The following is a 27,754-nucleotide window of genomic DNA, read 5'->3' as shown; positions in this document are numbered from 1 at the left end:
CAAAGAAAATATGTCAAAGAAGATTGACATCATGGACATTGTATGTATGTGCAGCCTAAAAGTTGGAGGAAATTGTTTCCAATACCAAAGGAAGCAATCCAGTCTTAGCAAGTGAACATTGAAGTTGTTAGAGATTTTTGACTTACATAACAAACCATCTCTCTTAATAGGTGAAATATAAATAACCATATAAATAACAAAACTGAAGAATTCATGAACACCACAGATATTATTTCTACTTAATACTAACTGAAAAATCTTGAGCAAAATGGCAGTGTAATAAAGGCATTATAACAAATAGTTTCACTTTTAAGTATTTCTTCTAGATATTAATATATTCTCTCTCTCTCTCTCTCTCTCTCACACATACACACACGATAGAAAAGAGCAATATTCTATTAATATATGAGTTTAGTTGTTTTAAAGAAAAGTTTATTCCAAATTAACAATTTCTCAAATTAATTTGAAACAGACTAGCAAATGTAATGGGCTCAGTAGAGATTCAATTTCCTATTAAAACTGAATGCAAAAAGTGATTATGTATATACTGTTGTAGCACATGCATATCATTCATCACTGAAATTTACTAATTAAAATTTCATAAACATACCTATAAATGCAAATATTTAACAGTCACTGTTGGTAATCAATTCTTTTAAAGAGAAGCCATCTTTCTCAAATATAAGTGAAACATTAAGTAGCTATCCTAACCATTTCTATAGTACTTGCTATTATGATTATTCCAACAGTACATAAGCTAGTTAATTCAGTTCTTTTATTCTAAATCCAGATCCAACTAAATTAAATAACATATTACTTAGTGCTTTTAATTTAATTGTAAATATTAATAATACAACTAATTTGACATGATAAAGTATATTTGGGATGAAGTATATTCTAAAACATGAATGTGATGAACAAAAGAATGAAACAGAAGAAATTCAGAGGTCTGAACAGCAAGACTAATAATAGCAAGATAGATTACATAACAGATAATGCTATGAATGATCACTGTATGGAAAAGGAGTCTTTAATAATTAGAAATTAATCACCAACATGATCAAGAATAAGATTCAGTAAACTATTTATACACAGAACACATTTCAGGAGATCAAGTTGGAAGAAGAAAAGAAATTCAGATTTTTTTTAATGTATAAATTTTGTTACAGTTGACAGTATAATAAATTCCTACAACCCATTTTAATCAGGTCAGGACCATACAAATATAAATGAAAAATTAGGTTACTCTGGTATTTTGATGATTTCACCTGTCTGTGCCTTACAATTGGCTAAGCTTGACATCAGAATCTACATTAGATAAACCTGCACATTTTTAATACTATAATTACAGACTATAACTTTCAGTATTTAGCAAATAAGCTTTATTACATTTAATATATATATCTAAAAAAATATCTTATTGTACACAAAAGAAGATAGTATTGTTAATTAGTTTTTTTCATGAACTTTTAAGCAATTAAAATTAGTTTGCACAGGATAAAACAACAAAAGAACTTAAAACATTTATTAATTTATGAATGTATGTATGCTAATAGGAAATATTGAAGCTTATAAATTTATATGTTAATGAACAATTTATTACAACTCATTTCTTTACAATGTAATAAGAAAATAGTTCATTAAAAGAGATTTATTCGTAATAAATATTATTATTTCAAATAAGCAGTAATGGTTACTTTTTAACTTATATATTTTATATTATACAGTTTATGAGATTAAACATACAACTAACATTTAAAAAAATGAATTTTAATTAGACAAATTAAGAAGTAATGTCACACATTATGTTTCACCTTAAGTTAATATTTTAATTTCTTTCTTTTTTTTTCTTCTTTTTTTTTGTTTCCATTAGGATCTCGATGCAAAAATATGAGGTACTCTAGTAATGATTACATCATTTAGCATAATCCATTACAAAGTGTACCAAATTCACTGCTATAATAATAATGATTACATCTTTAACTGAACACAAAGTATTTTCTGGAAGTAGATGTAACAATATTGTTTGAAGTATCCTTGGTATTATTTCAATTACAGTAAGGAATGGAAACAAAATCATCCCAGTACATTATTGAATTTCAAACAGTGAAGCAATACACTAGATATTACAAAACAGGTTAAACTTCTTTAGGTTTTGGCTACCTTGAATAATTATTTATCAAGCACAAAGTAGCAATTGAATGGATGGTACTAAGTTTCTTAAACCACTGGATCATTGGGACACCATCTTAGTAACTGTTTATGCAATGTATCTAGAGCAAACTGAATGTAAATAATAATAATAATAATAATAATAATGTTTTAATGTGCATTGGATGTAAGAAATTAGCATCAATTTTTCATTTATTTGCATCAAGCACTTTAGCAATTTAAAAGGAAAATAAGAAATAAATCACAAAATCAATGAAACCCTTCTTAAATGAAGTTAATATTGAGAATGTAGAGAAAAGAAATGAAAACACCAACAAAGCAAACACTAAATCACCACTTGACATACACTGAATGCTTAAGAAATAAGATTTTAATCATGAACATTTTTAGTGAAATAATAAGAACTACAAAAATAGAAATGCTCAACAGCTGCTCAGAAAAGCTATATGATCTAAAAACATCTAAGAAATAATCACAGAAAGATGAAGACAAGAAAGAAAAATGATGAAAATCAGAAATCTCCAGTTTAAATAAATACAACCCTGGCTTGTGCTCATGCTGGAACAAATATAATGAAGCCTGTGTGTATATTTGTTTGTGTGTATGTGTGCTTGCTAAGGCATATGAAACATGGGACATTTGGCTGGTTACTGGACTTGCAACATTGAGAGCTAAGTTCAAGCCAATCTATTGCTGCTATGTGAGTGGTACAGACCTTGGGCAAGACTATCACAGCTCCCTCGCCGATGGAAGTTAGTAAGACTGCAGTCATAATCCCATTTCACTGGTAAAGAAAAAATAGAGACAGCATCTTTCCATCATTCTAGACATACTCAGCACTTTAATGTAACCTCAGAAATTGCATTACATGAAGCAGTGCAGTATTTCAGCGAATCAGTAAAGAATTTCCAACTGATAAGCATCATGTGATGAAGTGAAAACAGGGACAAAGCTGTGTTTACATAAATTTATAATTATTTGGTGCAAAACAATTGCAATGAGTTCTCAAAGGAAATATAGCAATATATATATATATATATATATATATATATATATATATATATATATATATATATATATTATATAAATATATAAATATATATATATATATATATATATATATATATATATATATATATTATATAAATATATAAATATATATATATATATATATATATATATATATTATATAAATATATAAATATATATATATATATATATATATATATATATTATATATATATTATATAAATATATAAATATATATATATATATATTATATGTATATTATATAAATATATATATATATATTATATAAATATATATATATATTATATAAATATATATATATATCATATAAATATATATATATCATATAAATATATATATATTCTATAAATATATATACATAAATATATGTTAAATTTTTAAATCAATTTAAATTACTTTTTAAAACACATTCTGAGGCTAATGAAATGTCCAAAAAACCATACATTAATTTACTGAGTAAACTTTTTACTTAACACTTAATATTCTGATGTGAAAATGGTACAAGTTAATACATGAACAAATAAAGGGAAAATTAGTTATTCAGCCAAATTTTGATTTGCCAAGCAAAAATGTAAAATGGCAATATTCTTAAGATAATATGAGATTAATTTGGAAAGGTTTTTTTTTTCTTTCCTCTAATGAAAACATTCTACATTTCAAGTTATTTTAATCTTAATTACATATATGAGGTTGATAAAACATTAAATATTTTCACAATTACAATATAATTCATTTATCATAGTATAATAATGATCTTAAACAAACCGGCTCAGAAAAACAAGGCTTGCCCTGCAATTGGGTGGAGTTTAACTGGAGGGCAGAAACTGTAAACACCTTGAAATACATATCAACAAGAGAAAAGGTAAGAAAAAGGGAAGGTGGCACTTACTTGATAAAGTTCAATGATGTGAAGTGTCTGGAGAGGTGAAATTGATGCCAGTAAGGGGCAGTAGGTGGCAAAAGGTGAAGAAACAAGACAAAAAGGAAAGAGAAATGAAGAGAGAGAGAGAGAGAGAGAGAGAAAGAGAGAGAGAGATGGGGAGGGGAAAAGAGAAAAGAGATAGAGGTATAAAAAAAAACCCCAGCAAGATGCAAAAGTTAACTATCTTTGAAACTGAGTATAGTTGACATCCTTTTTGTCAAGAATACAGAAAACTAATAGTAACCACAAATTTCAAAAACCATGAGAACTATCTAAATACACACATAGATATATAATCCATATATATATATGATACAACAAAGACCTATGCTCTCCAAAATGTTCAACACTATTACTGCAATAAAAAAAAAAGGAAATATCAGTATGTCTCCAACTAAAGTAATGGCAACAAATTATTGTGATAATTTTATGAAGAGGACAACACTTCATGTAAAGCAACAAATATGAACAAATTATGTTCAAAAACAAACTGACATACACAAACCCGAAAAATAATCTCATTAAAAAATATACACTTCATAAATGAAATTCCTGGAATTTCTTTCGTTAAGAGAAAACTTTGTAAAGGTGGTGTAGAGCATGATAAAACAATATTTTCTTAAACACAAATTAGACTATATGCTACATATGCCAAAATAAATTTTATTAAAATGACCAGAAAATTTTTATTGATAGGAGTATTCTTGTGGGTATTATTTTTGGTTTGTTTATATTTTTGCTGAATTTTGTTTTAAATTTTCATTAATTCTGTCTCAGACAGTTGTAGATTTTCTTGTCAGTGTTTAACTCTTTAGCATTTAAACCGGCACTATCTGGCCAAAATATTCTACCTGTTTTATGTTTAAACTATCCAGATCCAACCTTTCACACCTACCATACAATGCCATTCTAAAAATAACATCAACAAAACCTTGAGTCTATGCAATAATGCATGATTAATTCAAAACAAACTAAATAAGTAAGCATAACATTTAAGATAGTAATATGAATGCTTATAGGGTTAAATGCTTGATGAGTATTTTGACAACATTATTTTGTAAAAACACCTGCACCACATTAAACTGGTTAATGAAAAGATAGTACACTGCACCATTTTGTTTGTTTTAAAATCTAAATGATTAGAGATAAAAATCCTTCTGTCACTAATAGTACGAGGTGTGGTCAAAGTAAAAATAACAAGAAATATAAAAGATAGAGTTTTGCAACTAATTTCTAAAATTAATACAAACCTCTTTTACTTTACGTAAGAAAAGTGTCTAAAAATGACTATGGAGCTGAACTGAAATATCTTCTGCATTTTTTTCATGACTTTAAGATGCACAGAATGAATGGTGAAGGTTTATTTTATAGATATCAATAGACTAGTTTTAGATGTAGAGTATATTGGTTTAAAATTTTGGTACAAGGCCAACAATTTTGGAGAAGGAGGGGTAAGTTGATTACATTGACCCTAATGCTTAACTGGTACTTATTTTTATCAACCCTGAAAGCATGAAAGGTAAAGTCAACCTCAGCAGAATTTGAAATCAGAACATGAAGATGGACAAGATGTCACTAAGCATTTTACCCAGTGAGCTAACGATTCTGCCAGCTCGCTGCCTTAAATGTAGAGTATATTAACACATTAAATACAGAGAGACTAGCTAACATTTGAACCTAGCCAATATCCAACACATAATTGTGTATGTCTTCACACTACTATATATACTATATGGCACTTGTGCCCACGGCATGTGTAAGGACTTTCGAGAGAGATTGTTGCCAGTGCCCCTGGACTGGCTCTTGTGCGGGTGGCACATAAAATACACCATTTTGAGCGTGACTGGCCTTCGTGCCGGTGGCACGTAAAAAGCACCCACTACACTCTCTGAGTTAGGAAGGGCATCCAGCTGTAGAAACTCTGCCAAATCAGATTGGAGCCTGGTGTAGCCATCTGGTTTCACCAGTCCTCAGTCAAATCGTCCAACCCATGCTAGCATGGAAAGCGGATGTTAAACGACGACGATGATGATGATTCCTGAAAATATAGCAGGAATTTCCAACTACAAATCCAATCCATACCAACATGGAAAACAGATGTTAATTGCTGATGATGATTTTAAACAAAAATAAACTATTTCCTAAATAAATATCATTTTAGTTGTTTTTTATATATTAAAAATTTTTTTAAAATTTCCTTGGAGTCTTTTCATAATTTGAAAAGGTTTCTTAATAAAGACAAAAATTTAGAAGTTTTAGATAACTGAAAGTGAAATGACCAAATGGATAGGCTTAACCCTTTGGCATTTAAACCAGCCATATCCAGCCCAAAATATTCTACCTGTTTTATGTTCAAACTGACTAGATCAAGCCTTTCACACCTACTATACAATGTCATTCTAAAAATAAATACCCACATGCATGCTATGAGATAATGCATAATTAATTCAAAATATTGTGAATAAACAAGCATTACACTTGACAGAGAAGTCTGAATGCTAAAGGGTTAAATTCAATGGAGGCATACTGCTCTAGCTGTGTATCAGTTAATCTAGGTGCAAGAAAAACGAGATTACTTAACTCTTTAGAAAAGTTATCTAGAAGAAATTAGTGTCCTGTCTCAAGAGAAAATTGACTTATTTGTTGCTACAGAAATTCGAAATATTGACCATACTGAAGTTAGAGACATATAAATGAACCAAATAATGTAAATTAGATACCAAACAAAAAAGTAAAGGCTAAGACATGAACTATTAACCCAAAATCTAAGAGTGTGTTTGAACTTTTAAAAACTTTTATCACTTCTGTAGTTATTTAATTTCCAATTAAAAAGATATTACTTTAATACTCAAATATTAATTAGATGTTTCAAATGAGACTATAAGTCATTTTGAAAAGTTATAGAGGAAAATAATGATAAATCTTCTGCAATTGCATTTTCTCTTGTCTGCTCTGTTGGTCATGTTGCCCCAAACAGAGGCAACAAAGAGTAATGAAACTACCTTTTGTTTTGTGAAATAGAAGACAACACTAATGGTGCTAGTACCACAATGTAATGCACCTAATGCATTCTGTAAGGTGGTTGACAAAGGAGCAGAAACATTGTCAAGAGAACACTTCAGTCATATCTGGTTTTGATACTCCCTAAAGTGGTTAGCGTTAGGAAATGATACCCAGCCATAGAAATCTTGCCAAACTAAAATATAGAGGTGAGACATGATTTCCAACCTGTTTAGGCAAGCATAACTTTGATTTAAAACTGACTCTAACTATGACAATTCATACAACCCATGCCAGCATGGAAAATATACATAAAAACAATGATAATAAACAGAAATATAACTCCCTGAGGTGAAATTTGTTCCCAATATATAAGAAAAATATATTCAAACAAAATGAGATTTTGTTGTTAAAGTATATTGATAACAATGGATCTAAATCTAATGAGTGAATAGTAAAATAATGTGAATAACTTTTGAAAAAAAGATAAAATCTGCTCTCTTATATACACTTTTAATTAAATTTATTATTTAATCTAAAGTACTAATGATAAATTATATAAAATAATTAGGTACTTAATTAGCTGTAACAGGAATGAACTGGAACAATTTTGAAGAATTATGATGATGCACAGAAAGCAATAATATTGCCCAATTAATGATTTTATTAAATTCTCAGCCTTTTATAATGCTGGATAACAACAGATTAAATGTTGAAAATTGATTTCATAATTTACATAGAATGAGATACTTTTAGGTTTTCTGGATAAATTTTCAAATTTTGAAAGTACATTTCTGAAAAATAATAATAAACTAGATTTCATTTTATACGTTTCATGTAAGAGATTATTGTTGTTGTTGTTGTTGTAGCTGCTTAAAGTAAACAACTGGGTTTAAGACAATGAATTTTACAGTTTTCTCTAGAGAAACAAAAAATAGCTACATCTGGATAATCTACTAAAATTAGCCTAGTACCAACCATTACTGCAATGATTTAAAAACAAAAATAAAACCATTTCTATTCTGCCTAACTATGAGTCTGATATATGTTTCCTTGTTATTCTGATTTAGGTCATTGTTTGTGCCATACCTTCATATATGCCATACCTTTATTTTCCCTAATATGAAAATGTTCATAACTCAAGTTTTGCAATATATGTTGTTTTTGTAATTCAGTAGTAGTAGGTAATGTGAAACTCAACGTGGTTATGAGACCATGTTGTTTCTCTGTTTTAGTGACCAGTCAATTCATATATCATTAACCCTTTAGCATTTAGGTTTCTATCAACTGTAAGGTATATTTATCAAATTGATTTGAATTAATCGTACATTACCATATAGTTTTGAGATTTCAATGACGTAGTAGTTTATTTTTAGAATAATATAGTAAAATAAGTAGGAGAGGCCAGATTTGGCCAGTTTGAAGTTAAAACAAGTAGATTATTTTCGATGGATATGACCAGTTTAAATGCTAAAGGGTTAAAGATTCTGATAGAGGCTCCAGCAAAGACAAATAAAGAAAACTCAGTTTAAAAGAGCCTTATTTAGTGGCAGCTACAGACAGAATTAAGGCTTAGTGTAGCAATCAATACTATGGACATTTTTATCACCCACTACACTCTCGGAGTGGTTGGTGTTAGGAAGGGCATCCAGCTGTAGAAACTCTGCCAGATCAGATTGGAGCGTGGTGTAGCCATCTGGTTCACCAGTCCTCAATCAAATTGTCCAACCCATGCTAACATGGAAAGCGGATATTAAACGATGATGATGAATTAAAAGCTTGAATATTGTATTGGTAGCTGTCCAGTCTTCTTAAGTGTTACTGATATACCAAGGGCTGAGTAAGAATTGCATGAGCTGGAACTGACCCTACCATAAAGTACAACTTTTCACTGGATAAATGGTTTTAAATATTAACATTTTTGGTTTCACTAAGTACGTTGTATATGAGGAGAATAATTGGTATGTATTATATCAGCGAATTTCAAAGTTTATAACGTTTTCAGCTTAATGAAATAACTCTCTCCAATCACATCTTCATCATCCATATTTTGTATTCTGGCTAATAAAAGTGTATCACAGATGCCGAATTAAATAACTGAAGAAGCAGAGTTTAGTGCTTCAGCATCAAGAAATAAAGTGATATATGTTATAATGAACATATCTTCAATTCTTATATGTAGTTTTTTTTTTTTTATTTACAATGTCTGTAAAACAGAAGTATAGTCTGATCTTTGAAAGGATCCAACTTGAACTTTGACATATTGTTTACAATATACAACTTTCCAAGCTCATTACAGTAATCAATTAAAAAAGGAAGATTTGGTAACAGCTAACAAGATTAGGCAAAAAGTGTAAAATATTACACTATATTTTTATAGCTTCTAAAAGAATCAGAACTTGAATCATGTACTACATGCATACATTTCTTTTTAATTTCCAATGCATAGCAGATATTGAAAAAAAATTCTGTATCCTTATCATACATTTAAGAAATATAAAAATCTTAAAACCTCACTAAGCCTAATTGACATGTTTAGTTCACTGGGAGTAATCAGGAACTTTTCTATAGGCAATATCATTGATATGCATAAGAAGTGGATATAAGAAATAGAAGTTCCTCAGACTGACTATCAATAAGCAGACACTTTAAATACACTAAACGGAGAGAAAATTATTGGAAAAGTGAGGAGAATGAACAATATTTCCAAGAGAAAATGTGTGTAATAAATCGATAAGTTTAGGGATCTTTTGATTTTAATTATAAAATATGCTAACATGGCAGTGAGATTTTGAATATTAAAGATATATTACCAATTACTGATGAAGAATGGATTAGATATAATTTTGTGGGTGTGAAAATAAACTGAGCATAGATAATTTTGAAGATATATATCATCATCATCATCATCATCGTTTAACCTCCGCTTTCCATGCTAGCATGGGTTGGACGATTTGACTGAGGACTGGTGCAACCGGATGGCTACACCAGGCTCCAATCTAATTTGGCAGAGTTTCTACAGCTGGATGCCCTTCCTAACGCCAACCACTCAGAGAGTGTAGTGGGTGCTTTTACGTGTCACCCGCACGAAAACGGCCACGCTCGAAATGGTGTCTTTTATGTGCCACCCGCACAAGAGCCAGTCCAGGGGCACTGGCAACGATCTCGCTCGAAAACCCTATAAGGCCAGTCAGGCGGTACTGGCAACGGTCACGCTCAGGATGGAACATCTTATGTGCCACCTGCACAAGAGCCCGTCCAGGGGCACTGGCAACGATCTCACTTGGCTTTCCGGGTCTTCTCACGCACAGCACATTTCCAAAGGTCTCGGTCAGTAGTCATCGCCTCGGTGAGGCCCAATGTTCGAAGGTCTTGCCTCACCACCTCAGCCCAGGTCTTCCTGGGCCTACCTCTTCCACGGGTTCCCTCATATATATATATATATAGGCAAAGACACAGGTACAGACATAGCTGTGTGGTCTTGGGTTCAGTCCCACTGTGTGTTACCTCGGCCAATTGTCTTCTACTATAGCCTTGAGCGAAACAAAGCCTTGTAAATGGATTTGGGAATGGGAAACTGAAAGAAGCCCATTTTAGGGCATCCAGTCATAAAACCATACCAAAGTAGACTTCACTGGTGCTATTTAGCTAGTGCTGAATCCACTTTGTAAAGTGGTTGGCATTAGGAAGGACATCCATCTGTAAAAAGCATGCCAAAACAAAGTGGAACTTGACAGTCCTCTGGCTTACCAGCTCTTCTCAAACCATCCAACCCATGCCAACATGGCACACAAAGATTAAATGATGATGTTGATGTATATATTACATGTCTGTATGTGTGTGTGTGTGTGTGTGTGTGTGTGTGTGTGTGTGCGCGCGCGCGTGCGTGTCTATGCACACATGTGTGTCACTCTCCTTGCCTTGACTTCATGTAATAGTTGTAAATGAATGCCACCATCATGCAAACAGTGTCCTTTGTTTCCAATTTCCTGTGAAACATGGCTAGTAATGGAGGAAATATTACCTTACTTAGCAACAGGTGAGGCTTGGTAACAAGAAGGGCATCTGACTGTAGAAAATCCACCTCAATAAATTTCATCCAATCCATGTAAGTATGAAAGAATGGATGTTAAAACGATGGCAATGATGATATACCTATATCTTCCAAGTTATCTATATTCTGCCCATTTTCTAAACATCTCAAATATTATGAGTGTGTATATGTGTGTATGAGACTGGAGCAAACTTGATAATTATACATTAATTCCTGCTAGATAATGGAAAATGAGTTAATGTTTAATCACAGTCATAGGTGGGGGAGAGGGTAGCTATGATACAAAGAGAACTGCCTCAACCATAAGATGCAAAATAATTTACCGAAAGACTGATGAGAAGACAATACTACAAACTCATGATTGATGATGCTCAGATTGATCCCTCAATAATTAAAACAAAAAATGTTCTTTTCACAAAAACTGCCATAACACAGTTTCCAATTTGCCTTTTTCTCCAAACCAACAGACTCTATTCCACCTCACTCTAAGTTTCCACTGAGTTTCTTTCTACCCATACTGTAACATAATACCATACCATACTGCAAAACTTTCTCACTACATCTCTTTCTGACCATCACATCAGTTCCAATAACTTATTTCAATGTGCAGAAGACCCGGTCAAGCTATGCAACTGTAGTAAAATGATGACAAAGATGAGTTCACATTTAATATCAAACTTAACGACTTCACATAAATTTTCCAGTTATTTCATACCATAAGGCTCTTTCTAGATAGATTAAAATGTTTCCCTTCAGAATAAAAAAAAATAATATAAAATAGATTATTTTTTTAACCTTAACAGATACATGTAGAAACAGCTAAAAAACAATAGATACCTGGATGAGATGCTGGTTCTATAATCACAAGTATTTGGTTTTCAATTTCAGCTACAGATCTATCTTTTAAATTGAGATAAGTTAATACTATTTGTTCATCAATACCTAAATAAAGAATAAATGACTAGCCTTTTTATATGTCCATTATCAGCTGTTAAGTATTACTGACATGTCAAGGGCTGAGTAAGAATTGTATGAGCTGGAACTGACCCTACCATAAAGTATAACTTTTCATTGGATAAATGGTTTTTAATATTAACATTTTTGGTTTCACTAAGTACATTGTATATGAGGAGAATAATTGGTATGTATTATATCAGCGAATTTCAAAGTTTATAATGTTTTCAGCTTAATGAAATAGCTGTCTCCAATTACGTCTTCTTCATCAGCCATATTTTGTATTCATTTTCTTCAATTTTATCCATATTGGCATAGGATGGACAAATCTGCAATGCACCATCTTTCCAAGTATTTGCAAACAGTGTCCTTTCATTCGAGAGTTCTAGCTTTCTAATGCTTACTTAAGCCTTTATCATGTCTTTTATATCGTTCACTTATATACACTCTACAATCATCTCAAAAAGAAAGTGTCATCCCTCTGCACAAGTGTATTTGGTTTCCTTGCATATGTAAGCTCATTCATTTGAAACTGAAACCATTTTTCAATTCTTTTGCACGTAATTTATCTCAGAAGTTCGCATAGAGCCATCAAAATTCTTCCATAGTACATTCATTCCCAATAAATTTACCAAGTTTCATCACGAACATTCTACAAACACTAGTACATGAAAATGGTACATTTAGCAACACATTTCTGACACAGACATCATACAGCCAGTGGCTCATGTGGTAAGAGAGTCAAGCAAACTTGAATTTTGAATTTCTGTAGTCTATACAACAGCACTAGTTATTTTTGTGAAACTTTAATCGTTGATAGATTTTGGAAACCCAAACTTTCATACTTCAAACTTGGTATGCATTACCATGATTGATTTGAAGTGCCTACATTTATTCCTAAACTAATTTGTAACAGCTTTGAAGTAAAATAAAGAAGGATGGAGCTCCAAGTAAACTTTGGTACTTCACTAAGTATATTGTTGATCATCAGTTTGTTCTTCATTCCCTAAACTAAGGACTGAACAGATTTCAGAAACAACTCATCTATATCTACTTTCCCAATTGCCCATTAGCTTATAAAACATATTTTTTTGCAGATATTACTGTTTAGTCAGGAGGGGAGAGGCAGAACCCATTACCTTTCCAGGCCTTTCCACATGGCAAGGATAATAGTCAAATTGAATTCCTGTAGATTATTGCTGGGAGGAGAATAAGGGAATGAAACAAACTAACATGGGAATCTCTATACAGTTATTCAACTGAGAGAAATAGCTTTCAAATTTCCTTCAACCACACCCTATAGTCTCAGAATAGAAAAAGTAACTAAAGAAATATTACACAGCTCTAGATTCACTGAGCAAAAAATAATGATGGGATAGTCATAACTCAAACCCTTTTGACCAAAGCTATCCATTAACTAGAAGTTAAACAACATGCAGTTTTGAGAGGGTCAAATGGTTAATGCAAGATCTGAAGAATCAAGATTACAAGAAGCTGGTGCAGTGAGTGGCCCAGCATGAAGTTGATATCAAACTTCCAAGTTCAGAGGAACAGAAGCTGTTGAAGCAGAAAAGGGAGAAAAAAGTAATTCTATCAATTAGTGACTGCAGAATCTACGAGTGAAATTTTGCCAGTCAGTTACATCGTTTTTGCTTTATATGTGGTCTATTATGTTAGTGTGGCTAGTGGCAGTAGTCTCATATATACGAGTTGTATTTTAATGTGAACTGTAGAGAGTCAACAGCTGATCCATGCTTAAGTCCTGGCTCTGGAAACCTAATCTTTGGAATTTGATTTTTTCAATGTTATTATATGTGAGGTTACAAAAGAGACTGATGTCTGGCATGATAGCTTTGAGGAGTAATGCAAAACTTATTACCTTAATTGTCTTGATTACTTTGAAGAAAACAAGATTGCCTACCACTGAAGGATTTAGAAATCTCTCTAGAAACTACTCAGTTGTGGAGTGAATTTTCTGTGTTACACATGGATGACTGATATATGCATGTAGAAGCTTAAGATGTGAAGAGAGGTATCATATAAAAAGGTGTGTGTGTGTGTAATCAGAAATAACAGCAAACAAGTTACTGATATACATAAGAAAGAGCATAGAATATATAGCTGAACCTGGAATACACCAAACTTGAGAGATTACAATTCAAAAATATTTTATAGAAACTTCCAATACATAACATGAGACACAGATGAAAAACTATAAGTGGGCAACTTTACTAAGAGATTCATTCCAAACATGGTCAAAGATTATAATGCTCTTATAATTGACACTGTCTTTGTCAAAGTACTCAAGAGCAAGAAGCCTTTGGTATATTACAGAATAAGTATCTAATAAATCTCATTCTATGGAAACTGTACTGGTGACAAAGGAGATAGTTACTCCAATATAGGTAAAATCACTTGTCCTTCAAAATGTCCTACTAGTAAAATTGTACGTAATGTAGTTTCAAATCTTGGGATAATCCCAGACTACTTTAATGTTAACTACCTCTCTCCTCCTTTATTATTTGACTCAAGTACCTCCTGACTGGCCTCCGTGCCGGTGACACGTAAAAGCACCCACTACACTCTCAGAGTGGTTGGCGTTAGGAAGGGCATCCAGCTGTAGAAACTCTACCAAATCAGATTGGAGCCTGGTGTAGCCATCTGGTTCACCAGTCCTCAGTCAAATCGTCCAACCCATGCTAGCATGGAAAGCGGACGTTAAACGATGATGATTATACATGATGAACTGAAGTCCCATCAAACGCTTTATATCAGTCCTATGAACTTTTAGGTTCAAACAAACATTTACAATGAATTTTCCATTTCTATTATGTTCCTTTGGAAGGGCGTCTAGCTGTAAAACACTGCCTCAGGAAACCCATCAAACCCTTACCAGCTTTTCTAACAACGACGACGATGATTTATAAAAAAAAAACATGATGCTCTGTACTTTCTAATATAAAATATGACAAGAAGACACGTTGGGTTTGAGTCAGTTTGTTTGTGAACTGCTAAAAGTTTAAACCAAACTTCCCATGGATGCACACTTATGTTCTTTAGTTTATTTTAACTATCACCGCTAAAGGCCATGCTGGTACATCATCTTCATGATCAGAATTGGAACGTTTAGATTATCTAATTAGATATAATTAACAGAGGCTCGTTCAACCAATTAATACAATAGTAATATGAAGCCAAAAATATGACCACATGATACAGAGAACGAAAATAGCTCGAAATGTGTATTAGAGAAGTGTACCAAAGTTTAAAAAAAAAAGTAATTACAAACTAAAACAACAGATAACAGGAATTTGTCTTTAAACTTTCGGATTCACAATTAAACGAAATTCGGGACAACTAACATTCTTAAATTACTATCAATAAAATGACACCAGACCGAGAAAGTAAATTTACGAATTGAACAGTAGCTTCATATTGGTCAGCTTGAACTAAATAAAACTCAAAATATAAACACTGGTCTATGAGTAAACTTTACCAATGTTACGATTTTACAGACACAACGATTAACAAGATGAGATTTTCAAAATCAACTTACAGATTCAAACTGCGAAAAAAATCTAGACTATTTATTATTATACAAGTAATCATTTTCATATATATATATATATATATATATATATATATATATATATATATGATTACTTGTATAATAATTAATAGTCTAGATTTATTTATATATATATCAGATAATATAAGATAGGCATGGTTTAGACTACAGTCCGTACGAAATAATGCTAGGGGAGGACATTAAACTAGAGGGATAGAGTCGCTTCCCTTGAGTAGAGCAGTCGCCATTTGTAAATACGCGTTGAAGCCAACTAAACTAGTCACACAGTGCAAGAGCAACAACAAAACATAATAAAATAAAGAGGACAGATTAGGAAAAGAAAGAAAAACTTAAAGACAACTAAAAGAGAGAAGAGAAACAAAAGATAAACATAAACCTCCCACATCAAGGCCACGGCACTATCACAGCAAATGTCTCCAAGTTGTGTAGCATAAACTATAAGGCAAATCATTAATGGTCAGTCACTTACATTTTGGTAAGATCACACATTCAGACACACAGCCAGACATATGGTTACTATGTGAGGAATCAGATCATTCTTTCAACTTTGGTTCTGCTAAACCATACATGACATTTCATTTGAAAACAACTCGAAACTAACAATTTTTTAAAAAATGAGGACAGCTTAAAAAAAAGTTCTTTCGTAACAAAGAAAGAAATACTTCACAAACAATAGGATAAGCTGATTAATTACAACAGTTCAGATTCATTTTAACTTAATTTTTCTTAAATTTCCATTTCTTTTTAAGCTTCATATTATAAATAGATCAAAAGAATATTGGAGCCAACTTTTCCGATATAATTACTAGGTCTGTATATTAGTGAGGGGAAATGGTAGAGATAGTTTGTTTATTTTTATTTGTTATTTTTTCCTACGTTACATCCCGAACATTAATTATTAACGTGGGGAAAGTATAATTTTCAATAGTTAATACACCGATTCCTCACTTGGTGACCAGTGTGTTGGTGTATAAATGTATGTCCACACCCACATCAATTTGGCACGGTAAAACCCAGAGGCCGCTTAAATCGCCGAAGAGTTCTGTGAACGAAAGAGTGGGAACCATCAGGATCACCGACCGATGTTTCCAGGAAGTAAAAGGTTTTTAATAAAAAATAGTAGTAGTAGTAATAATAATACAAAAGGCAGCATGTAAATTTAAGACATCAACAAATGTGTTCAGTGAACGTTAATGATGTCTGAAGCTAAACAAATATTAAGGGGAAAATGTCCGCAAATAAACAAAGATTAGATTAGCAAAGCAAGTGGTGGAAGTTCTAACAAGTCTCACCACATTAACAGACTTCCAAGAAGTTGTGACCAACTTAACACAGATTTTCCCATCAGGTTATGGCTATAATCATTATTAATTCATTAATACTATTATGAGGAGGGGATGCTGATGATCGATAGAGAACTAAAGAAATAAACAGCAGGGGAATTAACAGAAGAGAATTGCTGCTGCTGCTAATAGAGACTTATATAGAAGGTGGCGATGGTGGGGATGGTTTTTTTTCCCCAAAAACCTCATTCGTACCGTGCCGTGCAGTTTATACTCATAAGAATCACAGTGATTTTTAAAATAAACAAAAATCGAACAATAAAACTTACGCCGACTGGGTCTCCGAGGACCGGAGGAAGAGCCGGTGTCAAAATTCCTCGCTCGATCCCTTTCCCGGGAAGTATTTTCCTCTATCAATCTCCGCTCCAGTTGGTTAAGCTTGTTTTGTATTGAAGTGGACATCTTGAAGCGCGGTCACATGACCGTAGCATACAAATATAGCGAGACATTCACAGACACCGATTAAAGTAGTAACTAAACGCAAATAATTCTTAATTTTTATCATGTTTTTTTTAAGACATACGAAATTTTATATCTGAATGACATGAAAATCGTATATCTATTTTTTAAAATCTGATTCAGAATCAAAAAAGAAATCAAATTAATTTCTCAACATTCAACCAAATAGTTTGTTGTTGTTTATATACAAGTGAGGAAAGAGGAGTGAACAAGTGTCTCTGAAATCTAAATGCTTTTCTAGATGGATTAAAGGGACTTATAAATAAACACACAAAGGTTTGACATTTCGATCCATTGAGAGAGTTAAATTTTAATCAATTAAAAAGTAGCTTATTGTAAAGTTGTTGTTTTGTTTTTTTACGATACATCGGTTTTAATTATGTTTTTGTGTGAAATTTTAGATATTTGTATTTGATAGGAAGGAAGGGCTGAACTCGAAGTAATTTTTAAGCCCCTAAACCTTCGGAATTGAGATCATGGAACAAAGTTGTCGAAATTGAGTTGTAAATCAGTAACGTTACTGTTTAAAAGTGATTGGATGAGTGTACCCCAGAAACTTAACTGTAAGTTCACTTTCTTGGTGGGAAGGTTATCTTTTTTAATATTTAGGAACACCTAGTGACTGCTCAGATTACCATTCAAAAAGAATTTGTACTGTCTTGGCAATTACTATCTAGGAATAAATGAATGAGGTTACTATTGGTTAATATTGATTAAGGATTGAAAGCTTAGTTCAATTACTTGTGGGGGTCATTGGTAAAAAATATATGTCCATGACACGATTTCAATTCTTAGTTGAAGCGAATGATTGAATTAGTGTTTTATTATACATTTCCTCATAAATATCTGCCCTGAAAGCCACTGTTTCTTCATATTTTTTCTTCAAACAGCAGCTTCATTAATCCTTGTAAATTTCCCAATTACTTCAAATATAATTTTGAACAAATTTTCTATGTATTTCAATTTTACATCATCCCATCCTTGAAATATATACATTTTGATGATACGCTGGTATTAAACTTTGTTCCTATACTTGGATGGAGAAGATAAACTACACGTGAAATTTAATTTTCCTAAATAAAGTTTGGTCAAGAGAGAAAATGATTACTAGCTTGAAAGAATAATGGAAAAGAGATTGTAATGACACTTATTTACAACAGAAATACGAAACTGTTGTTATGGATAAACTCCTTCACATGCATTCATGCATACAAACATAAATATGTGTGTGTGTATGTACGTGGCTCTGTGGTAAGAAGCTTGCGTCTGAACCACAAGGTTCCGAGTTCAGTCCCCTCCTTCATTTATTCCTAGATAGTAATTGCCAAGACAGTACGAATTCTTTTTGAATGGTAATCTGAGCAGTCACCTAGATGTTCCTAAATATTAAAAAAGATAACCTCCCCACCAAGAAACTGAACTTACAGTTAAGTTCTTCTATTGTAGCCTCGGGCCGACCTAAACCTTGTGAGTGGATTTGGAAACTGAATGAAGTCCGTTGTGTATATATGTATATATCTATGTTTGCCCCCCTCAGCTTCACAACCGGTGCTGGTGTGGTTACGTCCCCGTGTCTTAGCGGTTCGGCAAAAGAGACCGATAGAATAAGTACTATGCTTAAGAAATAAGTCCTGGGGTCGATTTGCTCGACTAAAACTCTACGTGGCGGTACTCCAGCATGACCACACTACATCTGATTCCTCTTATCCCCAGTTTTTTCTCAATACATTTTCACTTTATTGTACATTTTGGTGTTGCACATCCAACAGAGAATACTAGCTTTATTCGTTTTTTTTGTCTTCATATCTCCTCTGCTTTCAGGACCCCCATCTCACTACCATGTAGCATTGTCTTCTGTGTATAAGCATCATACAATCTTCCTTTCACTCTGAGAGAAAGACTTTTTGTCACTAATGGATGTAATAGCTCTCTGAACTTTCTCCATCCTGTTATTTTTCTAGCAACTATACTTTCAGAACATCCCCCTCGACTGCAAATTAGATCACCTAAGTCAGGGGATTTTAAACTTTCTGACTTGCGGACCCCTTTATATTTCAGGCTTTACCTTAGGGACCCCCTTATAAACGCTTATGAAATTTATACATAAATATTTGCTTAAAATAACATATTTTTACATTTATTTATTTAACAGTATTTAACAAATAGGTTTATTGTCAATTAAAAGATTTCGATTAAAAAACATATATAAAATCAAATTGCCCATAAAAAGTATTTGCTGTCCACGGACCCCCTGTGGTCCGCGAACCACAGTTTGAAAACCCCTGACCTAAGTAACAAAGACCATCTACTACCTCCAGGGTAACTCTTGGGCACTTAAGAAAATCTATTTCCCATGTGTCCTTAGCGTTTATTGCTCCTGCACATTTGCGACATATGAAGTCTGCTTTTTCCATTGACCTTCCTGTTATTCCACTGCACCTCTTGTGTGCCCATTGCTTGCACCTCTTGTGTGTCCATTGCTTGCACCTCTTGTGTGTCCATTGCTTGCACCTCTTGTGTGTCCATAGTTTGCACATATGGTTTGTTTTCCTGCAACAAAAACTTTGGTCTTGCTAAGTTAATTTTAAGGTTTTGGATTCCAGGTTTTGATTCCACACCAGGAATATCTTTTCTGATTGTAACACAGATTCTGCTATAAGAATACAGTCACCTGCATATAATAGTTCCCTGTGACAATCAGATTTAAATCACTTTGTTATAGCCTGTAGGATTATGATGAATGGTTGGTGACAGGGACTGAGAACCAAACCCTGGTGCATTCCTACCTGTATGCTAAATTTGTTGGCATATTTGTTACTAACTTTCACCTTATTGCCAGTACCCCTGTACATTGCTTGTACGGTTCTCACAAGCCACTTATCTACTCCTAGCATCCTCAGAGACCACTAAATAATGGAGTGAAGAACCCTATTGAAAGTTTTCTCCAGGTCAATGAATGCCAAGTACAATAGCTTATTTCCACGGTTTTCTTACTAGAAAGAGAACATCGGTAGTACTTCTCTCTGGCACACAACCAAGCTCCTAAACTATCTTTGCACTTTGACTGTGTTTCCAAATTTCCAGTAACACTTTAAGATAAATTTCCTTTGCTCAAAGCTTAGTCTGGTTTTCTTCATTATTTCTGATAGGTTAAATTTAAAAGGAAATGAAAACTGAATTATTAGCTATTAAAATGTGTATACATTTTTGTGGAACACCCTATCTGAACCAAGATTCAACTCAATTGGTCCTCTGGCCAACAGCAAACATCAGCAGACCAAGAAGTGGTGATTGATAACAGTTTAAATTGTATCTGCTACTCTTTTATATAAACATGTGGCCATTGATGTCAATTGTTATTCATCAAGTCTGAATAAGCTCTGTTTTAATGTTCTTATGAAGAACTTAAGTTATGTTATGGAACTTGAAATAAGTTTATTTTTTACACTAAGGATTTGAGCAGTGAATGAATGATATAAAGTTTCTCTGTAAAAGATAAGTCACTGTACTTTGATGTATTCTTCTGCTGATACCTTATCTATTAATGCCTAGGTAATGCTGGTGATTTTTCCTTTATCTATTGGTTTCCAAATATATTTCAAATCAGCTATGACATTTTCCAAGTACTGGTGATGCAGTTAGGTGTTGTGCTTGAGCAGGTGACTTTAGAATGAATGCTTTGTGAGTTCTATATAGCATGTTGATGTGTTATTGTCAGAAACTTCAAGGACAGTATACAAAGCTTTTATATAGACTCTCTTGATGTATGATGATTAGCAACTAATGCCAAAGATCACATGATTACCTGAAAGCACAGACAATACAATTTATACTTTTATCAGTTGTTTCTAATTCTGCTCCTAATTAATTGGGCTGTATTTCTCTCCAATATTTTCATCATCTGGTCCAGAAGTTTGATGCTTCTATAATTACTCCTGTCTAAGATATCTCCCTTACCCTTGTAGCAGATAACAATAATGTTTCTACACCAATTACTGAGTATTATACCTTTCTGAATAACCTGATTAACTATGCAGGTGACTAGCCCATATCCTGCCTTACCAGATATTTTGAACATCTCAGCAGTGACTCCAGATAAGCCAGGGGCTTTCCCTATTTTCATATCTTTAATTGCCTTATCTACCATACTGCCATTTGCTAGAATAACTAGTCCATCTGTTGGGTTCACATGAGAGACTCCCTTTGCCCCATTCTTCATATTCAATAGCCTTGCATGGTAACTTTTCCACATCTCTTTCTTGTCCAGATCATCAAGTGTAAGCATACTATTATCAATCCAAGCACACTTCTCTCTCACAATATCTTGATTGTCTCTAATACACTGTCTAGCAATCCAGAACACCTCAAGTCTCTGATCTTCACATTGTAAGACATTGGCAAACCTCTTCCTTTCTGCTTCTGCCCTATCTCGATAGACTTGACATCTGGTTTCCCTTTTAGCTTTCTGATATGATTCTTTGCTACCAATTCTTTCCCATTCTTTGCAGACCTGTCAACATCAGTTTCTTTTTGTGTTTTCTTCAGTTGTGGATTTGTATTTTAATGTGGTTTTGTATTATTTATATATCATATACATACATGTTTTATATGTAATTATTAAATTATCTAAATTTTCAACACAGTGTAAATGAAGTGAATAAATTCCTATTTCAATGACATTTAACAATGAAAAGAATCTTATTAATGAAAACAATATTAATTCTAATCTATGTCAACTTAAAATTAAATAAATGAATTCAGGAATATTAATTAATATAAATTATGGTCAATACAAACTATTATTTAAAAACGTATAAATTTTTTTTTATCTCTTCTTGTGCAAGGGATGCTGAAAAGTTCCTGGCTTCTGGTTAAAGAAAATACAGGAGGATCAGTTAATTATGATTTAATTGAACATGTTCCACTCTCTGATTCACACACTTATTGCAGCAGTCCTTCAGTCTTTCTAAGCCCTGTAAAAGAACTCGGAAAGTTGGGCCTCCAACCAGACTTTTATGATTCCCTTAAAGCCAGGAATTTTTCAGCACCCCCTCGTATTCTTATGCTAAAAATTACAAACTGTACAAGAAATTAAATAAATCAATCTTAATTCACAACCTACCCAATCAAATATAATATCTTTTCTGCAAATAATCTTATAAATATCTAAATATGTATATTTCCACAATGAAATTTGTAGAAACATTTCTCTTACTCTTTTACTCTTTTACTTGTTTCAGTCATTTGACTGTAGCCATGCTGGAGCACCGCCTTTAGGCAAGCAAATCGACCCCAAGACTTATTCTCTGTAAGCCTAGTACTTATTCTATTGGTCTCTTTTGCCAAACTGCTAAGTTACGAGGATGTAAACACACCGGCATCTGTTGTCAAGCGATGTTAGGGGGACAAACACAGACACACAAACATATATACAAACACACATATATACATACATATATATGACAGCCTTCTTTCAGTTTCCATCTACCAAATCCACTCACAAGGCTTTGGTCGGCCTGAGGCTATAGTAGAAGACACTTGTCCAAGGTGTCACGCAGTGGAACTGAACCCAGAACGATGTGGTTCGTAAGCAAGCTGAGTTTTATTGCCCCAGTTATATCATCATCTGTAGTGTATCACCACTTCAGCTTTTAATCAGTTTGAATTTATGCCTTGTCTTCCTTGTTTTGATAAGAGTTACCATTAACACTAATGAATTTTCTTTTAATTTCAAGTGTAATTTTAATTGATTTTTTTTTTTTGTCCTTTTTTTACTCACTACTTTAAGAAAGTTAATCCTATAAAAGGCATCCCTGGGAAAATTTTCCTTATCATGTTTTCAAATTACCTAGTTTGAATATTTTTCATTATCTGCTTTTCTGAAGCGGCTTAATAAGGCCAAAATATGTATGGAATTCTTTTACTCTTTTACTTGTTTCAGTCATTTGACTGTGGCCATGCTGGAGCACCACCTTTAGTCGAGTAAATCGACCCCAGGACTTATTCTTTGGATGCCTAGTACTTATTCTATCGGTCTCTTTTTGCCGAACCGCTAAGTTACGGGGACGTAAACACACCACCATCGGTTGTCAAGCGACGGTGGGGGAACAAACACAGACACAGAAACACACATACATATATATATATACATACTAGCAGTATAACCCGACCTTGTCCCGGTGTGACTTATTACGCCTTCTACGATAAGTCTTGCTAGGTGAAAATCAACTAAAAAAGAAAGCCTTACAACGAAAAAACCCTTATGATGTAAATATGTTCATAATTCAAAAGACAATGAAATTAATAGGGAAAGTCTGAAGGCGTCACATTATTAAGCGTACGTAAATTTCATCCGTCTAATTGGCTGTAGAAATGCTTGTGCAAAACAACTTTTTGCACTGCCCTGATTATATATATAGCAGGGTAATCCCTTTTAGTAGGAGGTAGGATGGCAATTTCTGATGAAGCAATTGCTGGAGATCTGTTGCTACACAGTTTTGCCAGAACTCTATCAGATTAGGCAGATGTTGATGCACCATTTTGCATTATGTTCAAAGTAGCTTGTGGAATGTGGTGAATTGCTGCAGTCTGTTGCTGTCATTTTAAACTGGTTGCTTTCTTTCCCCAGCAAACTCTCTTCTTTGGAGGCATAATCTATGTATATATTAAACAGAACAACAAAAGTTATAATAGATGGCAGGGTCGGTACTTTTCACATATCTGTAATTTTTCAGATTAACACCCGCACGATTACCCAACCCTAACCCTAAAACCCTAAACCTAACCGTAACACTAACCCTAATCCTAACCCTAAACCCTAACCCTAACACCCTAGTGAAAATCGTGGTATATTTACCAAACATTGACGAACATGAGTTATATTGTAGTGAATGTTTTGTGAGAGAGAAGAGGAAGAGAGAGGGGGGGAGAAAGGAATAGAGATGGTAGCAATGAAGAGAGAGAAAGAGAGAACGGAAGACAATTATAAAATAGCAATGCGTGCACGTGTTTATATAAGAAACACAGAAACTAAATCTTATATCTATAATGTTGAATTGTGTATGTTGTTGTCACAGATCACGTATGTGTGGTCGTGTGTGTTTTTACGTTTCTATGTTATGAAAAATATGTTAGAAGTAGAGGAAAGGTGTTATATTAGAGAGAGGAAGAAGAAGTAAGAGTGTAAAATGTAACCAAGTTAATCTATGACTTTGTATGTATCACTTTCTCTCTCTCTCCCTCTCCCTCTTTTACTCTTACTCCCTATAACAACGCCTGTACAGGTAGAAGGGAAGGAATATAAATGTTGCTAGAAATGACAGCCAAATCTCCCTTAAATCACACAAAGTAAACGGAATTTTAAAAATCTAATTACTGCACTGGAAAATTCAGATCAAGAAAATTCCATTGATGTAAATTTTTTTACGAAAAAGTGGAAAATGTGGATTTCTATAAACATTCAAAAAGGCTTCACACAGACACACAACTTCAGATTTATATATTAAGATATACGACAGGCTTCTTTCAGTTTCCGTCTACCAAATCTACTCACAAGGCTTTGGTCGGCCCGAGGCTATAGTAGAAGACACTTGCCCAAGGTGCCACGCAGTGGGAATGAACCCGGAACCATGTGGTTGGTAAGCAAGCTACTTACCACACAGCCACTCCTGCGCCTATAATTGTTGAAATTGTTTCCCTTGCTTTGATAAAATTTATCAGTAACATTAATATTTTTCTTTTTATTATCTTTTTTTACTTCATTCACTGGACTGTAGTCATGCTGGGGCACTGCCTAAAAGGATTTTTAGGTCTGGTAAGTTATTACCAGCTGTACATACCTAAATGTATGAACTAAGAGCTCCGTTGAATAATTTGTTAAAGAAAGATATGAAATGGGACTGGACAAATGAATGTCAGAAATCATTTGAGGAATTAAAAAAGAGGTTGACATCCGAGTTATCATTAACTCATTTCGACCCAAATCTGAAAATAATTGTGGCATTGGATGCCAGTGAATATGATATAGGAGTGGTGATATTGCATAAATTTAATGATGGTAGAATCAAAGCTATTGCACATGCATCAAGAGTTCTCTTAATAGCAGAAAAAAACTACAGCCAGATCGAAAAGGAGGCTTTATCATTAATCTTCACAGTAAAGAAATTCCATAAATACCTACATGGTAGGAAGTTTACACCACAAACTGATCACTGGTTGTTACTGTCTATTTTCAGTTCGAAAAAGGGTATCCCTATGCACTCAGCAAACTGCTTACAGCACTGGGAGACTTGAACTATGAGTTTTAAATGGAATTTTTGCCATCAAAGAAAATGGGACACACAGATGGGTTGTCTAGGCTAATCCCAAAATATAAGGAACCTTTTGAAGACACAGTGATTGCATCGTTAAAACTAGAAATGGAACTGAAGAACATTTTGTGCAATGTAGTGCGTGATTTGCCAGTGACACTGGAAGAAATTAAATTGAAATTGGAAAAAGATATGTTCATAAACAAGATTAAAAAAATATTGTTGGAAAGTAACACGAAAAATAATATAAATGAGCAGAATGCAGGTTCAAGGCATTATTCAGCACGTGATGATGTATTATTATATGCACAAAGGGTGGTAAAACCTGAAGCACTGTGAAACAATATTGAAAGACTTCTATGTAGGACATCCGGGGATTGCGTAGATGAAAAGCCTCATGAGGATTTTCATGTATTGGCTGAATATGGACAAGCAAATTGAGAGACTGGTAAAACAATGTAGAGGAGTCACTATGACAGCAAAGGCGCCCCCAGTGCAGATACAACCATGGGCAAAAACGGATTCAGCATGGTCTAGACTGTATGTGGATTTCGCAGGACCAATAAATGGCTCTTATTATATCATCATGGTGGATAGCTATTCTATATGACCTGAAGTGTGTAAATGTTCAAGGCCAACCACAAATGTGACTATTGACTTCTTGGAAGAATTGTTTGCATGTTATGGAGTGCCAGATATGATCGTGTCAGATAATGGCACACAATTCACGGTGAAGGAGTTTAAAAGATTCTGTAAGTTGATTCAGATGAAGTATGTGTTAACACTGTCATACCATCCAAGGTCAAATGGGTCAGTGAAAAGATTCACTGACACATTCAAGAGAGCCTTAAGAAAGACCAGACAGGAAGCCCTTGAAGATAGAAATATGATAGAGTCCTTACAAGTGTACAGAATAACATCAAATCCAAATGCAGAGTCAGGTAGGTCACCTGCAGATTTAATGTTCTTCAGGAAGATTCATTGTGTTTGACAAATTGTTGCCAAGTAGGAAAGGGAAAATACAAAATTTTTTAACACAGGTGACGAAGTGTATTTTAAAATATATAAAAACAGAAAACAGGACTGGGAACAAGGTAATATAACTGGACGTCTGGGTAATGTGATGTACATGGTAAAAGGACTAAAATATGAACATAAAAGGTATTTTAACCAATTAAAGAAAAGATGTACCAAAAATCAAGAAAGGCAAGATGAGTCAATGGATATTTGGTATGACATGTTCGAGGTCCCAGAACCACAAGTGGTAGCAGAACCGACAAGTAGGTCGAACAGGAAAAGAAAACCTACAGAAATGATGGAAATTAATGCCAAGGGAAAGAGATATGCCAGTTTCTCACCAAAGGAATAAAATTGATAAAAATAAAGAATAATTAAATAAAAAAAGGACAAAGCCAATCTCAAAAGGGAGAGGTGTTGTGTGGAAGTAGAACAGCCCTATTGGTTGGCTCCTAATGGACTGTGCCACAATATAAATGGACATACACAGGGAGCCTTCAGAGCAGAGTAAAGCCGAGAGTTGTGTATTGTCAAGGGTTATTAACAGTATCTTGAGTAGAACGATTTACGAGAACGTTATTATTATCCCGTTATATCGTATGTTGAACATGCGATACAACACATTGTCTATAAGGCAAATTTTCCTCTTGATACAATTACTCAATGTATATCTTTCAATGTCCAAACATACATGAACATGTCTAATATGACTGTATATATCTATGTTCATACACATGTCTAACATTATTTTACTTTGTTTTTTTAATGTCCTCTGTCACATGCTTACATGGGTTGGATAGAGTTTGTTGAGACGGATATTCTACAGCCAGATGCCTTTTCTTTTGCCAACACATGCCTATTTCCAAATAAGGTAATATTTCTCCA

The 27,754-nt window shown here is 33.4% G+C and overlaps 1 protein-coding gene across 3 annotated transcripts in view; it reads right to left on the bottom strand.

The window, feature by feature from the left end:
- The window catches only part of LOC106868012 (dual specificity mitogen-activated protein kinase kinase 7), an 83,357-nt gene extending 65,808 nt beyond the window's left edge, over positions 1-17,549 (bottom strand). For 2 of the 3 annotated variants that reach the window (XM_052970142.2, XM_052970148.2), the window contains exon 1: positions 17,354-17,545. In XM_052970142.2, the coding sequence (XP_052826102.1) occupies positions 17,354-17,486 (133 nt within the window). In that variant the 5' untranslated portion in view covers positions 17,487-17,545. Of the gene's footprint in view, positions 1-2,887; positions 2,957-17,353 lie in introns of all 3 variants that reach the window. The other variant, XM_052970138.2, reaches the window with a different exon arrangement.
- Between the last annotated feature and the right edge of the window lie 10,205 nt (positions 17,550-27,754).

This window comes from Octopus bimaculoides, chromosome 1 (genome assembly GCF_046866305.1).
Source record: "Octopus bimaculoides isolate indiv1 chromosome 1, ASM4686630v1, whole genome shotgun sequence".
Classification (NCBI taxonomy): domain Eukaryota; kingdom Metazoa; phylum Mollusca; class Cephalopoda; order Octopoda; family Octopodidae; genus Octopus; species Octopus bimaculoides.
Note: the sequence above shows the minus strand (reverse complement) of the source record. Positions and strands in the feature narration are given on the sequence as shown.